Genomic DNA, 19,172 nt, shown 5'->3' on the forward strand with positions numbered 1-19,172 from the left:
CCTGTGTTTTCTATATCTCTGTCAGCAGCTCCCTTCAGAAATGTTCAAATCAGGAACTTCTCCTGTGTCGTAGAGTTGTTCTTTTTCGCTTCTGAAATCACAGAACAAGTGGTATCAATATGTTTACCATAAAAGATCAAAACCTCTTTTAATTAACGTAAGTTTCAGCCCATTTTCACGCTCCATGTAAGTGACGGATCCGTATCCGATTAACTACTGCGGTCAAGCCAGCCGCCGCGTGTAATTGTGTACTTACGGTACGGGTGCTCTGAGAGCAGTCAAAATGCATGTAAAGAAGCTGTCATACCGACGTTTCCTTTATAATTAGCTTACCGGTATTTTACCTTTTATTTTTAGTTTGTAAATACATTATTTTTGTACATAAACGTTTGTATTGTACATTAATTATTATAAATAATTTATTAATATTTATACATGTTCATATTAATGTTTTATATTCATTGTTTTTTTATTTATTTAATGTTTGTGTGTGTATGTGTGTGTATATATATATATATATGTATGTGTGTGTGTGTATAACAACAAAATGCGTCCTGGCACTTTCACTGTGTCCCATTTTCCAACACTCATAAAAAGTGTTCCATTATAGGTTAGCTCATTCTGTCAATTGATATTTGTTCAGAGTGATTATTGCATCCAGCTGCTGCTGATCACAGTGTGAGTATAAGTAGGCAGCAGATGCAGCGCATATTCAGCTTTTCGCTTCGGGGCCGAGCCGGTGACCCAGCTGCTCAGCGGTGGTACAGGAGCTGTGGCGACGGGACGTCATACGTTCACGGACCATACGTTCCCTTTCAGTCGGTCACTCTCTACGTCACGTCGGAGGACTGACGAATTGGGATCCTACCAAAAGGCCACAGGTATAGAAAAGTCTCTGGCCTTCCGTACCGAGACGATGTAACAAAACTGCACGAACTCTGGCATCAGGCCATGCATCACCTCGTGCTCCGATGACAAGCAAATCATTTTGGAAAATTTTCTTCCATGTAGAAAACGGAATAGGAGGCTCTCCGACCGTCGGAAGAAAAAATGCAGGCATGGGTACAGATGCATCGTCGCCAGATTTTGTAATGGCTGGAACTCGTAACGAAAGAAATTAAAAGGCGAGAGAAAGACTAGTTCACAACATTACCAACACTTCTTTATTTTCTCCTCTTCTCGCTCCTTCTCAACCCCAGAACATTAACTCTTGCAGCCTCTAGTGGACTGGCCCAGTATTGCAATCTATGAACATTAACACAGGACATAACAATATCCTTCACCTGAAATATTTGTCTTTTCATCCTGAAATGCGAGGCAAATGTTGGATCACAATAATTAGGAACCACAGTTTCCACAAATCCCTTCATTTGATTGGGATGTTCTCTTTTATTTTGGAGGGCAAGGGCAGTGACTGTTACATCGAGCGTATTTTGCAGTATTAAACACGTGTTTATACCGATTTCATCAGGCTCAGAAAATTCTTCAAAAAAACACAAAGAATGGCCTTCTCTTGCGTCATCAGAACAGGGTGTTCAATGCACCACTGTTTCCGTTTGAAAAACGTTTTGCACCGTTTTTGTCTGGGCTGAACACAGCCAGGGTAACAGGTGCATACTCTAAGGGCGTAGAAGTAGGCACACGGGTTTTCGTGCCCTGTGGGTGGAGCCACAGTCTCACGGAAATTTGAATGCTTGGTTCTCAGTATTCATAAGCCTTCGTGACTAACGTACAGTAGAAGAAGTGAACGCAACGTATGCTAAATTCATATTTATAAGCCGTTTTTGCTATCGGAAGGACATTAAAACATTACTTCATTAATATTTACGATTTCCTAACTCCGCTGCCTCCCTGCTAAAGACAAACTTCCTTTGGGTTTGTACTACGAGTAACTGTTAGTTAAACAACCTTCCTGATCATCAAATCTGCTTGTTTGTTGTTTCACTTTCAGAAGGAAACATCTGACCACACAAATGTAAGTTATTTACTTTATTCACATTAATGATCACATTAATTGCATCAGCTTAATTAGCTTTTTTAGTGATCAGAAAGAAATGTGCTTTTTAAATAAAATAAAAATTATTTAGTTTTGAAGGTGCTTGAGCGGTTTTTTTTTTTTTATTACAAATGGATGTGACTGTAAATGCCACTAAAGAGAATCAATAAGAGTCTGTGTGTTGTTTTGGAAATGTCTGGGAAATAACTCTGGCAAAAAAATGAGGTTTCGACTCATTTTTAGGTGGCTGTGATAGTCTAAAATTCATAATATAAAGCTAGAGAAGAGTGCCATAACTCTTGACAAGTCTTCTTTTATAATGTGCTGTCATGGGCTTGTCCCAGACTGACCTACTTTCTAGGATACTGCAATCTTCAAGCAACTGACTCCTGAGAGGCCTGGCCTTCAGTTATCAAGCTGTTAGATGTTTGTAAATCCAGATATTTGTGATCATTGTGGCTTAAACATCTAGATTAAGAAAGAAGCAAAGGGCAAGCTTTATCTCCTGAGAGGCCTGGCCTTCAGTTATCAAGCTGTTAGATGTTTGTAAATCCAGATATTTGTGATCATTGTGGCTTAAAATCTAGATTAATAAAGAAGCAAAGGGCAAGCTTTAGGGGAAGTGTTTTTGAAAACACATACTGTATTTTTGGGGTAATTCCTAACAGAATACAGTAGTCATCCACTGTATGAGTCATTTTTATGAATAGTTGTAGTAACATCAGTGAGTGTGTGTGTATGAGATTGTGATTGTAATATGACAAAATCATGGAAAAGGGAAATAAAGCATAATGTGATACTATGATGCAACATGAGAAAAACACTTGCAGTAACTCAACAGTAGTTCAAATAAAAACTACATAATTTCTTGGAATTACAAGAGAATGTGTCAATCTAACATACATTCTATAACTTTTATTAAGATTGCTGGAAATGTGAATCATTATTTATCAGTAGATCTGTTTCTTTTGTGTCCCTTTAGTGACCATGTCGGACTCTGTGGACGCCAGACAAGTGAAGGCCAAAGAGTATGTGTGAAGTTAATTAACTACAGAACTTTAATGACAAGGATCAGGCATACAATATGCAGGTTTGGTTTTAAAGGAATAGGTCACCCAATACTGAAACTTTTCTGAAAAATAGATGAGATGTTTGTTTCTTCATCGGAACAGATTTGGAGAAATGTAGCATTACATCAGTTGCTCTCCAATGGATCCTCTGCAGTGAATGGGTGCCGTCAGAATGAGAGTCCAAACAGCTGATAAAAACATCACAATAATCCACAAATATCCACACGGCTCCAGTCCATCAATTATTGAATTCTGAAGCAAAAAGCTGTATAATCTATTCTGTATATAACTGTATAAAGCTATACATAATTCCATGAAACAGTTGCTTCCAGGCTAAAATAATACTGCTTTCTCCAGTGTAAAAGTTGTCTTGTCTGAATCAGGATAGAAATATGCATGAATCAAAAAAACGTTTACCAGTGAAAACAGTCCTAAACAATTGTAAACAAATATGTTGGTGTATTTTGATGTGAGAAGACAACAAGGGGTGGACTTTTTTACTGGAGGAAGCATTATTATGGGTTATGGATGTTCATAATTGTTTATCAGCTGGATTCTCATTCTGACGGCACCCATTCACTGCAGAGGATCCATTGGTGAACAAGTGATGTAATGCTACATTTCTCCAAATCTGATGAAGAAACAAACTCATCCACATCTTGGATGGCCTGAAGGTCAGAATATTTTCAGCTAATTTTCATTTGTGGATGAACTTTTCCATTTAAGTCCAAATTAGAGCAACCCATTGTTGTTAAAGGAATCACTGAACAATATCATCACATTGTGAAGTTAATGAAAGTAATTTTGTGTGAACCCTATGAATCTGGCTATAAAAGTGGGATACATTCAAGCTTTGCTTTAAATAATGACTTAAATTTGGGTCACATAAAGACATACTGGACACATGTCACACATACAGGATGATGTAAATGTTTGGGTGATTTATTCCTTTAATTTCTCATTGTGAAGTTAATGACAGTAACTGCTAAATAACCACTTTTTAATTACCACTTCCTGAAGTGACTGTAAATAATTTCCACATTAATTATGAATGCATTATAACAGTCTCTTTGTTTGCACAGGGATACGTATCTCACAGATGCCGGAGTCGATCAGACGGATGCCAAACCACATTCAGATGTTTTTCAATACAACATGAACTACCCCAGTCTGGGTCAATGTGTCATCATCAACAACAAGAATTTCCATAGAAAAACAGGTAAGAGCTGGAACTAACACTGACCAGTTAAACAAGTTAGTACTAATGTTCTAATTTTTTATTTATTTATTTTTTTGAACAGGAATGGGAGTTCGTAATGGGACAGACCAGGATGCAAAGAATGTGATGGAGACCTTCTCAAATCTGGGCTTCACAATGAAAATTAGCAATGATCAGACTGTCTCACAGATGAGAGATCTGTTAACTGAAGGTATTTTTTTGCAAGATGCTGACTGAGCCTGAATAGTGATCGGTTACAATGATTGAATCAGTCAAATCACAAACTCATGAATTCTTCCATCCTCAGTGTCTCGGGAAGATCACAGTCATTCGGCCATGTTTGTGTGTGTGTTGCTGAGTCATGGAGATGATGGTAAGATATTTGGCACAGATGGCTTTATCGAGCTGAAGCAACTGTTTACGATCTTCAGAGGAGACCGCTGCAAATCACTGGTGGGAAAACCCAAGCTTTTCTTCATTCAGGTGAGCTGAATGATAATATAGAAGAGTACAATTTCTTTCTTTCTCAAAATGCTGTTATTGTAGTACCATTACTATTATAGTCTTTGTTAATATTTTGAATTATATTTTTTAATACTTTCTGATTTTATTTTAATTTTAGTTAATGTTTTAATACTTTTGTTGTGTGCTTTTGTCATTATTATTATTTTAAATATGTCTATGTAGTTTTTTTCATTATTTTTATTTATTAGTGTTAATTTATTTGATTTTAGTTCATTTAGTACTTATAGTAAGTTATATTCATTGAAAATGAGAAATGTTGCCTTGGCAGCTAGCTGAAATAAAAATAAGTTTAGGTGTTTAAAGGGGTCCTATTATGCTCTTTTACAATAACAGCAACATTATAGACTAACTAAAGTTGAAAAAGTGAAAAAGCATAATAGGACTCCTTTAATATTTTATTTGATTTGATTAACTTGACGTTTATTTTTAAGTTTTAAATAACTTGAGTGATTTTATGGTTTTAGTTTTAGATAACAAAATTATTCTACTTGGAAAGATGTTTTACAATTAATAAAAGCTAAATATATAGTTTCTTATCTATTAAAAGATATTTAAAAATTGTACATATTTATACAATTATTTAAAAAAAATTAAGGAATAGTTCACCCAAAAATTTAAATTTGCTGAAAATGTGCTCAACCTCAGGCCACCCAAGATGAGTTTGTTTCTTCATCAGAACAGATTTGAAGAAATTTATCATTACACCACTTGCTTAGCAATGAATCCTCTGCAGTGAATGGGTGCCGTCAGAATGAGCGTCCAAACAGCTGATAAAAACATCACAAAATTCCACAAGATGTTGACTGATGGACTGGAGATGTGTGGATTACTTGTGGATTATTGTGATGTTTTTATCAGCAGTTTGGACTCTTATTCTGACGGCACCCATTCACTGCAGAGGATCCGTTGCTGCGCAACTCATCTACATCTTTGATGGCCTGAGGGAAACTCATTTTCAAGGAAATATTAATTTTTATGTGCACTATTCCTTTAAAAACGTACACTCCTCCTTGTATTTCCTCTTAAAACATGGGCGTATTGACGGGCTCTTTCCTTTTTTGAAGTAGCCAATAGAGTTTTGTTCACTAACATGCAGAAATGCAAATTATACGACATAAATAGCTTCCACTATTTTGAGATGAATAGCTTTTATATGAACTGCAAACTGTACTGGACAGAACACTCACTCTAATGATGAACAGACTGTGCAAAAACATCGATAATGACAGTTTTAAAGGCCAATTTTTATTTGACAAGGTGTTTAAATTTATAGTTTAAGTTGCTCTTACACTCTTAAAAATAAAGGTGCTTCAAAAGGTTCTTCAAGCGATGCCATAGAAGAACCATTTTTGGTTCCACAAAGAACCATTCAGTCAAAGGTTCTTTAAAGAACCATTTCTTTCTTACTTTTTTGTAATCTGAAGAACCTTCTTTCGCCACAAAGAACCTTTTGTGAAACAGAAAGGTTCTTCAGATGTTAAAGGTTCTTTATGGAACCATTTAGACAAAAAGGTTCTTCTATGGCATCCTGAAGCACCTTTATTTTTAAGAGTGTACACAGATGTTTGAGTGTGTTTGTCCTGTGTGTCTCCAGGCTTGCAGAGGCTCAGCTCTAGATGCTGGCATTGAGGCCGACAGCGTAAGTGGAGAGGAAACACAGAAGATTCCTGTTGAGGCAGATTTTTTGTATGCCTACTCCACTGTACCAGGTAACTAATATCCTGTTCTAAAATTTTTCTTGAGATCCAAATAAGAAAATGCGTAGATGCAAATGCCCTAACTATCTTGTTTTCTGTCTGTCCTCAGGTTATTACTCCTGGAGGAACGTTGCTAATGGTTCCTGGTTCATCTCCTCGCTGTGTGAGATGCTGTCAAAATATGGCAAGCGACTGGAGATTTTGCAGATCATGACACGTGTTAACCACAAGGTGGCGCTGGACTTTGAATCCTCCTCCAATCTGCCAGGGTTTGATGGCATGAAACAGATACCATGTATTGCGTCTATGCTGACCAAAGAACTCTATTTCTCTAAATAATTCATGTGTATTTTACTGATTACATTGCAGTGGATGCAAACACTTTTAAATCCTTTTTAATAATATTATGCAGCCATTTAAAGCACTGCAGACTGCAGTAGGGATATACAGGGAATTTGAAGAGAAACAATGGATTTCAATACACTATTATCTGAGTTTTTGAAATGATCTGTATCTTTTTCATCCTGGTGTGTGGCATGTTTACATTGCTGGATTTGACACAGACAGCTCTTTTAGGATCTTTATGCATATTTAGGCCGTCAGTCATCATTTGTGCCTTGCTTGCTTTGACTTGTACGTGCAGATGTCTGTGAGTGTGAAAGTTCGCAATTCTCAGGTTTATCATCAGCATGCATTAAAGATTCTTTGACAAGAGGAAGTTCTGAACATAAACACTTTGTATTATGATAAATAAACATTTTACTTTGGTATTTAGTTTGTGTAATTTGTTTTGAGATTCTAAAGTTAAGCAAAATGCAGAAAAAAACAGGGCTACTAAAAACATTAATGCATATGTATAGTATATATTGTATAGACATTGTATACTATATATATATTAAGGAGATTAATCATTTAATTCAGCAAGGATGCATTATATTGGTCTAATGTGACCATAAAGACATTTTTATAAATGTTGTTCTTTTGAACTTTCTATTTATCAAAAATGTATCATGGTTTCCACAAAAATATTAAGCAATGACAATTTTAACACTGATAATAATAAGAAATTTACCTTTTTGTAATCTGAAGAACCTTCTTTCGCCACAAAGAACCTTTTGTGAAACAGAAAGGTTCTTCAGATGTTAAAGGTTCTTTATGGAACCATTTAGACAAAAAGGTTCTTCTATGGCATCCTGAAGCACCTTTATTTTTAAGAGTGTACTCTCTCTCTCTCTCTCTCTCTTTCTCTCTCTCTCTCTCTGCGTGTGTGTGTGTGTAAAGACACAATGATGATAGAATTGCACAGCTAGAATGCTTTTAACAACTTGCATTGCTTCTCTCATCTGTACAGCTCAAGATCTTTCTGGAAATGTCATACCAGCTACAGTCAAGGACAGAAGTATTATATGCACAACAGTAGAGCACTAAATAAAAACATGCAAAAGATGAATGCAATGTTGCATACAGCAATACACAACATATGCATATACATATATGTGATATAGCGTAAAAGAAGTCTCAGAAACATGAAACTCTTGGACAACAATTTTCTATTCACACACAACAACACTAAAGTGCGATATCATATTTGCATGTTGCAACTTAAGTTTCTTTCTGCCTGCTTCGCCTTTAAGAAGCAATAACGAAACAACGAGGAAGTGAAAATGAAATCGACTTTCGCATTTCAGCCTGCAGCCAATGAGCAGACCAGCGCAAAAACTACTATGGCAAAAGCTTAGCTAATAAATATTTAGTAGGTCCAGAGACGTTGCTCGGGTTGAACTCTCTGGGGCGTCCGGTAAATGTGGATTTCAAAGTATTTGATTGTTTTACATGCAGTATTGCGAAATAAACAAAGCTGTTAAAGGGAAAAAATAATAAAATAAGGTACAAGTGATGTTCATAAAAATAATTACAATATACAATAATATAGCAACAAAGCATTGGATTTTATGTTTTCGTAATATTTACGAGCAATATCATATGTATATATTTGTGGGCGGGGTAATACATATGGATTTGTGTTATTTGTATAAGGCAATCAAGTTACATTTGGAAAAGAAAACTAACTCTTAAAACTACTCAGCCAATCAGTGCGCAAGCGTCTCGCTACGTAATTAATATTCATGAGCTAAGCCTTCCCCGTGACGACGTTCTTTCCTTGAGTGCCTCCAACGTTTATTACATCTACACGCCCTCTTATGAAGTTGTCTGTGTGCCAGCCAATCAGCTTGCGAACGTCTCGGCTACGTCGTTAATATTAATTAGCCAAACCCTGGCCGTAGTAGGATTTGTAAACACGAAGTAAGCGCACAACACACACTCACACACACGCACACTGGGGATTTCCACCCAAGCGCTTGTTTCCTTCGCTTGTTTTGCTTTCGATCTGAAGAGCGAAATCAAACCCATTTGACTTTTCGTTTTGTTATCGAGAACTACAAATTGTCAATATTCTTCATACACTCTTTGCTTTTATCACTAGAGTGATTTCTACGCGTCGCAGGTAATTAATTGCATTTATGGGGCTCATGCATATATATATATATATATTCTATATGAGTGGATGTTTATGCTGTAGGCCACGTAGAGTTGCTGTGGTGAGTGTAAAATCGAAAGTCATGGGGTGTTTGGATCCAATGGGAATCAAGGAATGTTTATTTTCACTATCGAGTTGAGTTGGCAACACTATCACACTTATTTGGGGAGGTTGAATTCATCTGATTTAGTGTGCTGTAAGAATGATTGGGACACTGCAATGTAACTTCACCGTAAGTACTGAGCAGAACTGATAAATAACGCCTTTTTAATGTCAAATTATGTTGTTGAGAAGTTTGCACGGACGTGTGGATATTATTGCACTATGTACCAATTGCACTATTACTACCCTGGATATTGTTACTGTTATTGACTTACATGGACATGTACTGAGTATAACATGGGCACTGTAATGGGAAAGATCTGTCATAAACTGGTGCACCAATATCTGAATCCAAATGTTGTTTGAAAATATGATAAATCTAGCTTAAAATTCTTATAACATGAATGTTTGGTAATACAATGCAATAAAAACTCAAATGAATAGTTATTTGTCCATTTCAGATCATGTGATGATTGAATTTGGGCATTACAGTGTTAAAATGTATAGTATGAAAGACTAACATGCAGACGAATAGTTAATGAGAAAGTTGAATAGCTTACATAAATAGTTTAGATGAGAAGTTTCTTTAAGAAATAGTACTCATTCTTTGCTGTAATCTAAAATTATGTTGTTGAGAAGTTTGCACGGACGTGTGGATATTATTGCACTATGTACCAATTGCACTATTACTACCCTGGATATTGTTACTGTTATTGACTTACATGGACATGTACTGAGTATAACATGGGCACTGTAATGGGAATGATCTGTCATAAACTGGTGCACCAATATCTGAATCCAAATGTTGTTTGAAAATATGATAAATCTAGCTTAAAATTCTTATAACATGAATGTTTGGTAATACAATGCAATAAAAACTAAAATGAATAGTTATTTGTCCATTTCAGATCATGTGATGATTGAATTTGGGCATTACAGTGTTAAAATGTATAGTATGAAAGACTAACATGCAGACGAATAGTTAATGAGAAAGTTGAATAGCTTACATAAATAGTTTAGATGAGAAGTTTCTTTAAGAAATAGTGCTCATTCTTTGCTGTAATCTAATGTTATTCATTTATGTTGGCTCTGTATGATGGCTGAATTAGTTTACCATCTAGAAACAGACAGAAACAAATGTCTTATATATTCAATATTAACCAATCTAAATAAACAAAAAATCACTAACAGCAGCTATATGTGACCAATATATCATCCATCCCTACTTTTTTTGTGTGGTTTTATGTATATATTTCAAAATATAGCTTTTTTTATTTCTTTTTCTTTTTGGGTTCATAATTGTGCGTATCTGTGCTTATGTTATATGTAGTGTGCAGTGTAATTCCTGTATGCTGTTGGTCTATGTTATGATTGCCTTTGCTCGCTCTCATTTCCCAATGGACCATAAAAGCTCAAAGGTCTGAGCGACAAACAGATGATTTTAAAGTGTGAGTTTTCATTGTGATTAACTATAAACCTTTTTATAAGCTTGAATTGGTTAATCGGTAACTTATGATTTGTGCTTTGTCGAATGAAAACAGATCAAGAAACATCAAGTACTTCTCTCTGTCATCTTACATGATTGATATTACAGGTTTGCCCACATGTACTCCATGTACTCTTAGATAAACTCACTCTCTCTCTCTCTAACACACACACACACACACACACACACACTCCAACATCCTCTATTTGTTGTCAATCACGTCCTGACTCTTGCTTTCATGAAATCCCTAATATGAATCATATCTCATAATCATTTTGTTTGCAGTAACTTTCAGTAAATTGTGATTCAGATGGTCTCTGCTGGAGGTTTGTTTTTAGAAATAGGGTTAAAGTTTGTCATCGTGCTTCCTAGATATAGAATGCACAACCTGTTGAAGGAGGAAAAGTTGCTGTCAAACTTTGACACATTCCAGATCTCTCTTTGACTCGCTCTCTCTTTCTCTAGGACAGCATGCCGGTGGAGAGAATGCGTATGAGACCATGGTTGGAAGAGCAGATAAACTCTTGTCAAATACCGGGGCTCAAATGGGTGAACAAGGTACCGTGACTGTGTTTAAACTTGTCTTTTTACTGCATTGTTTTGTTACAACTACACATGCCATAAGCAAGATGCTATTGTTTGTGAAGCATTTTGTCATGTAAATGTGACTGTGTGCACAACCGCAGTGCATTTAGGGTGTGTCTTGGCTTGTGACATGTTTTGCATGTTCTTTGCCTGCAGGAGAAGAGACTATTCCAGATTCCATGGATGCATGCTGCGCGACACGGCTGGGACGTGGAGAAAGATGCTCCGCTCTTCCGAAACTGGGCCATCCATACAGGTGCAGTCAGCACGCAGACTGTCATATGTGCACATAAATGCACACATACTTACTGTACAAACAGAACATTCTTAAAATGTAAGGATGCGATTGTGAATATTCAAACTAGATCTAGATCAAACTAGGTCTCATTTTTGTTAGAACAGTTTGAATGGCACTGACCTATTTGCGAAGATGATCTAGTAGTTGCTGGCATGCTGAATTGCATTTGCTAGAGAGTTATGAATGGTTGCTAGGGTTTCTAGATGGATTTTAGGGTGTTCTTGGTGGTCGCTAGGGTTGCTTGTTTGGATTTTGCTAGGGTTTTGGTTGCTTGGATATTCTGGGTTGGGTGGTTGCTAGGGTGGTTACTAGGGTGTTCTGGGTGGTCGCTAGGGTTTTACTTGTTGGTTCCTAGGGTATTCTGGATCGGGTGGTTGCTAGGGTTCTACTAGTTGGTTACTGGGGTGTTCTAGGTGATTGCTATGGTTTCTAGGGTATTCTTGGTTGGGTGGTTGCTAGGGTTTTACTAGTTGGTTACTGGGGTGTTCTAGGTGGTTGCTATGGTTTGGCTTGTTGGTTTCTAGGATATTCTTGGGCGGGTGGTTGCTAGGGTGTTCTGGGTGGTCGTTAGGGTTTTACTTGTTGGTTACTGGGGTGTTCTAGGTGGTTGCTATGGTTTCTAGGGTATTCTTGGTTGGGTGGTTGCTAGGGTTTTACTAGTTGGTTACTGGGGTGTTCTAGGTGGTTGCTATGGTTTGGCTTGTTGGTTTCTAGGATATTCTTTGGTGGCTGGTTGCTAGGGTGTTCTGGGTGGTCGCTAGGGTTTTACTTGTTGGTTCCTGGGGTATTCTGGATCGGGTGGTTGCTAAGGTTTTACTAATTGGCTACTGGGGTGTTCTAGGTGGTTTCTATGGTTTCTATGGCATTCTTGGTTGGGTGGTTGCTAGGGTTTTACTAGTTGGTTACTGGGGTGTTCTAGGTGGTTGCTATGGTTTGGCTTGTTGGTTTCTAGGATATTCTTTGGTGACTGGTTGCTAGGGTGTTCTGGGTGGTCGCTAGGGTTTTATTTGGTTCCTAGGGTATTCTGGATCGGGTGGTTGCTAAGGTTTTACTAATTGGCTACTGGGGTGTTCTAGGTGGTTTCTAGGGCATTCTTGGTTGGGTGGTTGCTACAGTTTTACTAGTTAGTTACTAGGGTGTTCTTGGTGGTTGCTATGGTTTCTAGGATATTCTTGGGTGGGTGGTTGCTAGGGTGTTCTGGGTGGTCGCTAGGGTTTTACCTGTTGGTTCCTATGGTATTCTGAATCAGGGGGGTTGCTACGGTTTTACTAGTTGGCTACTGGGGTGTTCTAGGTGGTTTCTATGGTTTCTAGGGCATTCTTGGTTGGGTGGTTGCTACGGTTTTACTAGTTGGTTACTGGGGTGTTCTTGGTGGTTGCTATAGTTTCTAGGATAATCTTGGGTGGGTGGTTGCTAGGGTGTTCTGGGTGTTCAGGGTTTTACTTGTTGGTTCCTAGGGTATTCTGGATTGGGTGGTTGCTATGGTTTTACTAGTTGGTTACTGGGGTGTTCTAGGTGGTTGCTATGGTTTGGCTTGTTGGTTTCTAGGGCATTCTGGGTTGGGTGGTTGCTAGGGTGGATACTTGTTGGTTGCTAGGGTGTTCAGGGTGGTTGCTGGGGTTTTACTTGTTGGTTCCTAGTGTATTCTGTGTTGGGAGGTTGCTAGGATTTTGCTAGTTGGTTGCTAGGGTGTTTTGGGTGTTTATGGTCTAAGTCAAAAGAGTTCAACAATATGTCTCCATGATATTCCTATTCTTATCTATAGTTTGAGCTTCATTGAAAGTTTACAGCTAATAATGTCAATTCAGATATAAAGAGCTGAAGTGATAGTAAACTGTCATTCTGCATTATGTGTATCCAGTTTTTGACTGCCATTTTTTTTTTAGGGAAATATCAACCAGGTGACAAACCGGACCCCAAAACATGGAAGGCGAACTTCCGGTGTGCAATGAACTCCCTGCCTGACATAGAGGAGGTGAAAGACAAAAGCATCAAAAAGGGAACAAATGCATTCAGGGTGTACAAGATGCTGTCAGCGTCTGAGAGGCATTCAAAGAGAGGTCAGTCGATCACACATCAGTGCTGACACTGACTGCATCACAGAGAACAGCCTTCATTTCTGTCACGTTTGTTTAATCACACCTAAGAATGGTGTGATCCCACTTAGTCTGCCTGTTATAACTATGATTTTCACTATGATCTGCGTCTAAAAAATGTGAAGATTTTTGGTGAATCTCACAAAAGCTGAAAATATTTTTGTCATATTTCACCTACAGAAAATATCAGAAAGAAATAATAAATTATTTCATGCATGAATAACTTTGAATTTAATTATTTTCCCCCTACATTATTTTCATGAAAATTAAAACACATTTAATCACACACACACACACACACACACACACACACACACACACACACACACACACACACACACGTGATAAAAATATTTGCATTATAGTAAAACTACTACGTAATAGTATATTGCGAAACATCTGTCTTTAAAAATGTTTTTTTGGGGCAAATCTCATAAAGGCTGACAAGAAAATTTGTCAGACATTTGTCATATTTCACCTAAAAAAAATTATTAGACTTTGCATATGCATGAATAACTTTGTGTGTATACACACGCACATTATGTGTATGTGTGAGAATAAATGTGCTTAATTTTCATGAAAATAATGTCATGTTAAACAAAAACAATTGCCACTGACAATAATAATTACAAACAAAAAAATTTAATGAAATGTAAAGCATACAGAATAATTTATATAAAGATAAAAATGTTTACATTATAGTGAAAATAGCATAATATTGTTCCTGTGGCTCAGTGGTAGAGCATTGTGTTAGCAGCACAAAAGGTTGTGGGTTCAATTCCCAGGGAACACACATACTGGTAAAAAATGTATAGCCTGAATGCACTGTAAGTCGCTTTGGATAAAAGTGTCTGCTAAATGCATAAATTAAATTAATTTATGTGAAAACATGTGAAACATCTAAATGGCCCTAAACATTTTTTTCATCTTTAAGATAAAATTAAATATCCTGTTTTTTGTTATGATTTTGGGGTGAAATAGGCTCTAGAAATCTTCTTGACAGGTTTTGTGACATCTGCAGTTTTGATACTTTCTGAAGTGCTATTTATTTGCATGCACTGATCTAGATTTGTGTGTCTGTTTCTCAAAGGAAAAAAGAGAGGAATTGAAAAAGAAGAAAAGATAAAGGTATGGACGTTTATGCTCGTGTATATTTTGTAGCTGTCAGAAATGCTCTAATCAAAAAAAGGTTATGAGATTAATTGACACAGATGTGAATATAATGTGTGTGTGTGTGTGTGTTAACTGCAGGCAGTGCGGCCATGCCCTGTGCCTTCGAGCTGGGAAAACAGTAATGGCTCTTCAGCATGTAAAACCCCAGTCACAGTCAAGCAGGAGGCAGATTACTACGGAACAGGTTGGTAGTGAACTTCTTGCTCCGCCCTGCACACCTGTGTTTAGTGAGTATATTCAGGTTGAACCTGTTCTCGACAGTCTAGCAAGAAAGGAGTTCCGATCTGAAATGCTATCTGCTCTATGGGTTAGTTTTTATCTGTACACTCTCTCTGCTGTACATTTTGTTTCTCTGCTCTCCAAAACAGATCATTGTGAGTCATCTATTAGCAACACAGTCCAGGTGTAATTTAGCTAAATTCTAGACTAAAGAAAATCTGTTTGACAGATCTGTTTGCTATTTGAGGGAGTATTAAAATTTCAGCCTTTTTTAAACAGAAGCTTAAAATAACCCGGAAACCTAACACTTTTGAATGACTTGAATGGTGTATTCATTATTAGTATTATTATTTTATTTTAATAATAATAATAATAACAACAATAATATTAAATGTTTGAAAATATATTTGATACAAAAATACTACTACTACTACTACTAATGATGAATATTAAAATAATTATAATAAATATACATCAAGCTATTTTTATGTTAGGTATTGTTAGCTATTATAAGTGTTAGGTTTTATGGTTATTTTAAGTTTCTCTTTAAAAAAAGTATGAATTTATTAATATAGTATTTGTTATAAATATATTATCCTTTCAAATTCTGTCCAAGTTCAACCAGAGAGCACAAGTCATGCTTTTTTTAAAGAGAAACTTAAAACGACCCTAAAACATGACACTTTTGAATGGCTTGTTGTGTATTTATTATTTTTAATTAATTAATTAATTAATAATAATAACTTATATATGTAGCAAATATAATCAATAAATATTTTATTCAAATATATTTTTATTATTATTATTATTTTAAATATTTGTTATAAATATATTACCCATTTAAATTCTGTCCAACCAGAGCACAAGTCATTCTTTTTCAAAGAAAAACTTAAAATAACCCTTAAAAACTAAACTCTTTTGAACACTTAATGTGTATTTATTATTTTATTTAATAATATAATACACTTTGTATATACTTTATGTATCAAATAGTAATTCTTATATCTTTATTATTATTACACATTAAGTTGTTAAAAGATGTTATCTCTCAAGTTTATTTTAGGATTCTCTTTAAAAAAAACATGACTTGTGGTTTCAGAGAATATGAAAGGGTCTTTGAAACACAACAGCATTTGGTTCTGTGTTTCTCAGCCACTTTTTGCAAAAACCCAGAATGCTTTAGGCTTCTCTTACAACAGTTGATTTTGCTGTGCCTCTCGTGTCCTAGTTTAACACATGCATCACTTCACAGCTGTTTGACATTCTCTCACATTTCTCTGCCTTCACAAAACTACAAAATCAAAAACTTTATAGACTTTAACTACTTATGGCACTGAAGTTGACCTATAGAGTAAGTTTTATACGCAATGCCAGCAGCCGTGTTCACATCGCCAACACATGTAAAACCCAATGTTTCACAATGTTGGGAGTTTGAGTTAGTAAAGAGCCATTTGATTTGCCTACTGTTGAATTTGTATGAATGGCTGGTGTTAAATGAATAGTTAGTGACATAATGAAGGTAAGGTTTTGTAAAAGGTTATGTCAATGGTCATATTTCACTGCATAATCAAAAAAAAATATATATATTTATTTTTTTTCTTAAAGAAAAAAAAGTCAGTTTTCCCCACCAAATTCCCATAGAAATAATTTTATTTTTATTAATATGAATTTGTGTCCTTTCAAGACACAATGATTTTTTAAAAACAACATGAATTCAATTCAGTACAACAAATGCTACCACGACATACAAATACATATAGAATTTATGCAAAGTATAAATTTTTTTGCTAATTTATTTCGGGGGTTTTTTTTTTAGGTGACAGTACAACTCAAACGTTCTTGACAGATTTAAGTAAGATTTGTCTTTTACATTTTGGATGGGATATGATCACACTGCACCTATCATTCTGTCGCGGACCAGTTTATCCGGATCTCCTTGTTACTGTGTTTGTTTAATCACATCCACTGTTCTCTCATTCCCCCTTTCAATTTCACTAACGCACTCGATCGGGGTTAAAGGTGAGCTTAGCGTTTGTTTGTTTTGTCATGTGGGGTTTGTGATACACATCGAATTGGCAAAGCAAAATCAACTGCAACATAATTGATTTACAAACAGCCTTTCAGCTGGTTCATTTGTTTTTAACCTTGTTTCCGCTGCATCATTTCAATATGGAGTCATGGGAAATAGAGTTCAGCTACATGGACCGGAGGGATTGCGTCCAGAGTGAAAAATGACCCAGATCTGGCTCACTCCCCCTTAAGAAACACGTTCACTTCCCACTTCACTGTTCTCCATATTCACTCTCTCTTCCCTGTTCTCCCTTCCTCAGAGGCCGGTGGGCGGAGCCCAGCGGACGACCACCTGATCATTAACGATCTGCCTGACGTGTGTCAGACCATCGAGGTGGTGACGGAAAATGAGGAGCAGGCTGTGACCTCCAGCGACCTGTACCCCTTACAGATCTCCCCTGTCTCCTCGTATGGAGGTTGGCTTGACAAATATACTCTCAATCCTTTAGCCATGACTATATTCACAGTGCAGCATTGCTTTGAGATCCTTGGTTTTTGAATTTTTATGGTTTTGGACCGTGATACCAATTGCACTTATCCAGTTACAAAATAATCAACTGTTATCTGTGCTTAGTGGTTTCCTTGTATGCTCCAGACATAGTTTTTAATTAAGTTTATGTTTCTTTCCCCATTGACATTTTTTTTCTTGTTTTGTTACTGTCTTTACATTTATTTTGAAAGATGAAGCTCGCGATTATGGTAAGGGGTGTTACATTTCCGACGAGTGCTTGCGGTGTTCGGCCAATCACAATGTACTGGGTCAGCTGACCAATCAGAGCAGACTGCGCTTGTCAAAGGAGGGGGCTTTGTTGAAAATGAAGCGTTTGAGAGAGGCGGGGCATAGAGGAACTACAATAATGTATAGTATTTGAAAAATAATGTGTTTTTTGAACATTAAAGCATGTCAACATATTATGTTACACCAAATGCAAAAAATAATTATCTTTAAAAAAGCATCATATGACCCCTTTAAGTAAAATGATCTGCCAGTGTGGTAATAAAAATAATCTTAATGCAAACAGAAAACAAGATTATTCGGAGTGTCTATTACTAGGTGCAAATCTACCGTAGCTCTGCCCTCCAATGTGACACAAGGTTAAATACGACGCGTATGAATAACGGCTTCAGTGATGTAGGCAGTAACGTGTTGGGTGCGGAGAACTAGTTTGTGACGCGATTGATCAGGTTCGAGTCTGGCTTTTGCCGAGCTCGCTCTTCTCACTTTTCCCATCACATATCACATTAGAATTTAATTTCAATAAAAATGAAGAAAATGTTCTAAAAGTGGAAGTAAAGTGCCTAACTGCAAATAGTATGTATCTGCCAGTATAAATAGCATCTAATTGTTATTTACACTTAGCCTATTGCAAAAAACTGCTACTTTTACATGGTAAATAGAATATATCACTATTTTCACTAAGTGTAAATAGCATCTAGAGCTATTTGCACTTAGCCTACTGTAAATAGGATCTATCGCTAAGAAAGTATGTTAATTCCACTTAGTGTAAATAGCCGCTGCCATATTTTTCTTACCCTATTGGCAGATCATTTGTAAAATAAGAAAAATGCACTTAAATTATTATTATTATTATTATTATTTTATATATTTTTCTACCCGTGAGATACCATGAAAATGAATAGCCTATTAGTTCAATAATCTACCGTTCTGCCAGTTTTCACCTGTGATATTATAACAGTGATAAGAATTAAACTTGTATTGAGTCTGAAGTATGCAGTCGTCTTTTTGGCGGGAGCTGTTGCCATGGTGAATTGTAATATCGAAGCTCCATTGATCATGGCTTTTCATAGTCATGGTGCACACGCTAAACTCAGAATCAACCTACACAGAGTTGACTGAACTTACACAATTCAGCTGTTCTGAACCCGAAAACTCAGTTTCCCATCTCAGAGGAAGTCAACTCGGAGTTGGTTGAACCTCATTGAAACGGGCCCCTGGTCGGGAGCGGTTTTCTTCGTTAAACCTAGAGTTTCTTTCTGTCTCCTCCCCCTTTTTAAAACGTAAGCGATGTTTAAATACTTCATTCATTCATTCAGGCTGCAAAAAATGCTTTTCTTATTGAGATTTTGGAATCTAAA

At 36.5% G+C, this 19,172-nt stretch overlaps 2 protein-coding genes across 7 annotated transcripts in view; both read left to right on the forward strand.

The window, feature by feature from the left end:
* The first annotated feature begins 1,620 nt into the window (after positions 1 to 1,620).
* Positions 1,621 to 7,946, forward strand: LOC107556843 (caspase-3-like). Of its 2 annotated transcripts, XM_016240081.1 has the most exons (8): positions 1,621 to 1,975; positions 2,979 to 3,024; positions 4,149 to 4,285; positions 4,368 to 4,496; positions 4,593 to 4,768; positions 6,405 to 6,519; positions 6,617 to 6,738; positions 7,859 to 7,946. In XM_016240081.1, exons 2-8 carry the CDS (start codon positions 2,984 to 2,986, stop codon positions 7,925 to 7,927), a joined length of 789 nt encoding a protein of 262 aa, XP_016095567.1. In that variant the 5' UTR covers positions 1,621 to 1,975; positions 2,979 to 2,983; the 3' UTR covers positions 7,928 to 7,946. The 2 variants fall into 2 exon arrangements, with proteins under 2 accessions (XP_016095567.1, XP_016095566.1); XM_016240080.1 differs by lacking the exon at positions 7,859 to 7,946 and having other exon boundaries at positions 1,625 to 1,975; positions 6,617 to 7,277.
* An 813-nt stretch (positions 7,947 to 8,759) lies between these two features.
* LOC107556842 (interferon regulatory factor 2-like) overlaps positions 8,760 to 19,172 on the forward strand; it is a 34,557-nt gene continuing 24,144 nt past the window's right edge. Inside the window, exons 1-7 of one of the 5 annotated variants that reach the window (XM_016240078.1) lie at positions 8,760 to 8,811; positions 11,100 to 11,192; positions 11,376 to 11,475; positions 13,404 to 13,577; positions 14,704 to 14,741; positions 14,865 to 14,970; positions 17,336 to 17,491. In XM_016240078.1, coding sequence (XP_016095564.1) covers positions 11,106 to 11,192; positions 11,376 to 11,475; positions 13,404 to 13,577; positions 14,704 to 14,741; positions 14,865 to 14,970; positions 17,336 to 17,491 — 661 coding nt within the window. In that variant the 5' untranslated portion in view covers positions 8,760 to 8,811; positions 11,100 to 11,105. The other 4 variants (XM_016240076.1, XM_016240075.1, XM_016240077.1 and 1 more) reach the window with 4 other exon arrangements.

Source organism: Sinocyclocheilus grahami, unplaced genomic scaffold (genome assembly GCF_001515645.1).
Source record: "Sinocyclocheilus grahami isolate Dianchi unplaced genomic scaffold, SAMN03320097.WGS_v1.1 scaffold580.1, whole genome shotgun sequence".
Taxonomy (NCBI): domain Eukaryota; kingdom Metazoa; phylum Chordata; class Actinopteri; order Cypriniformes; family Cyprinidae; genus Sinocyclocheilus; species Sinocyclocheilus grahami.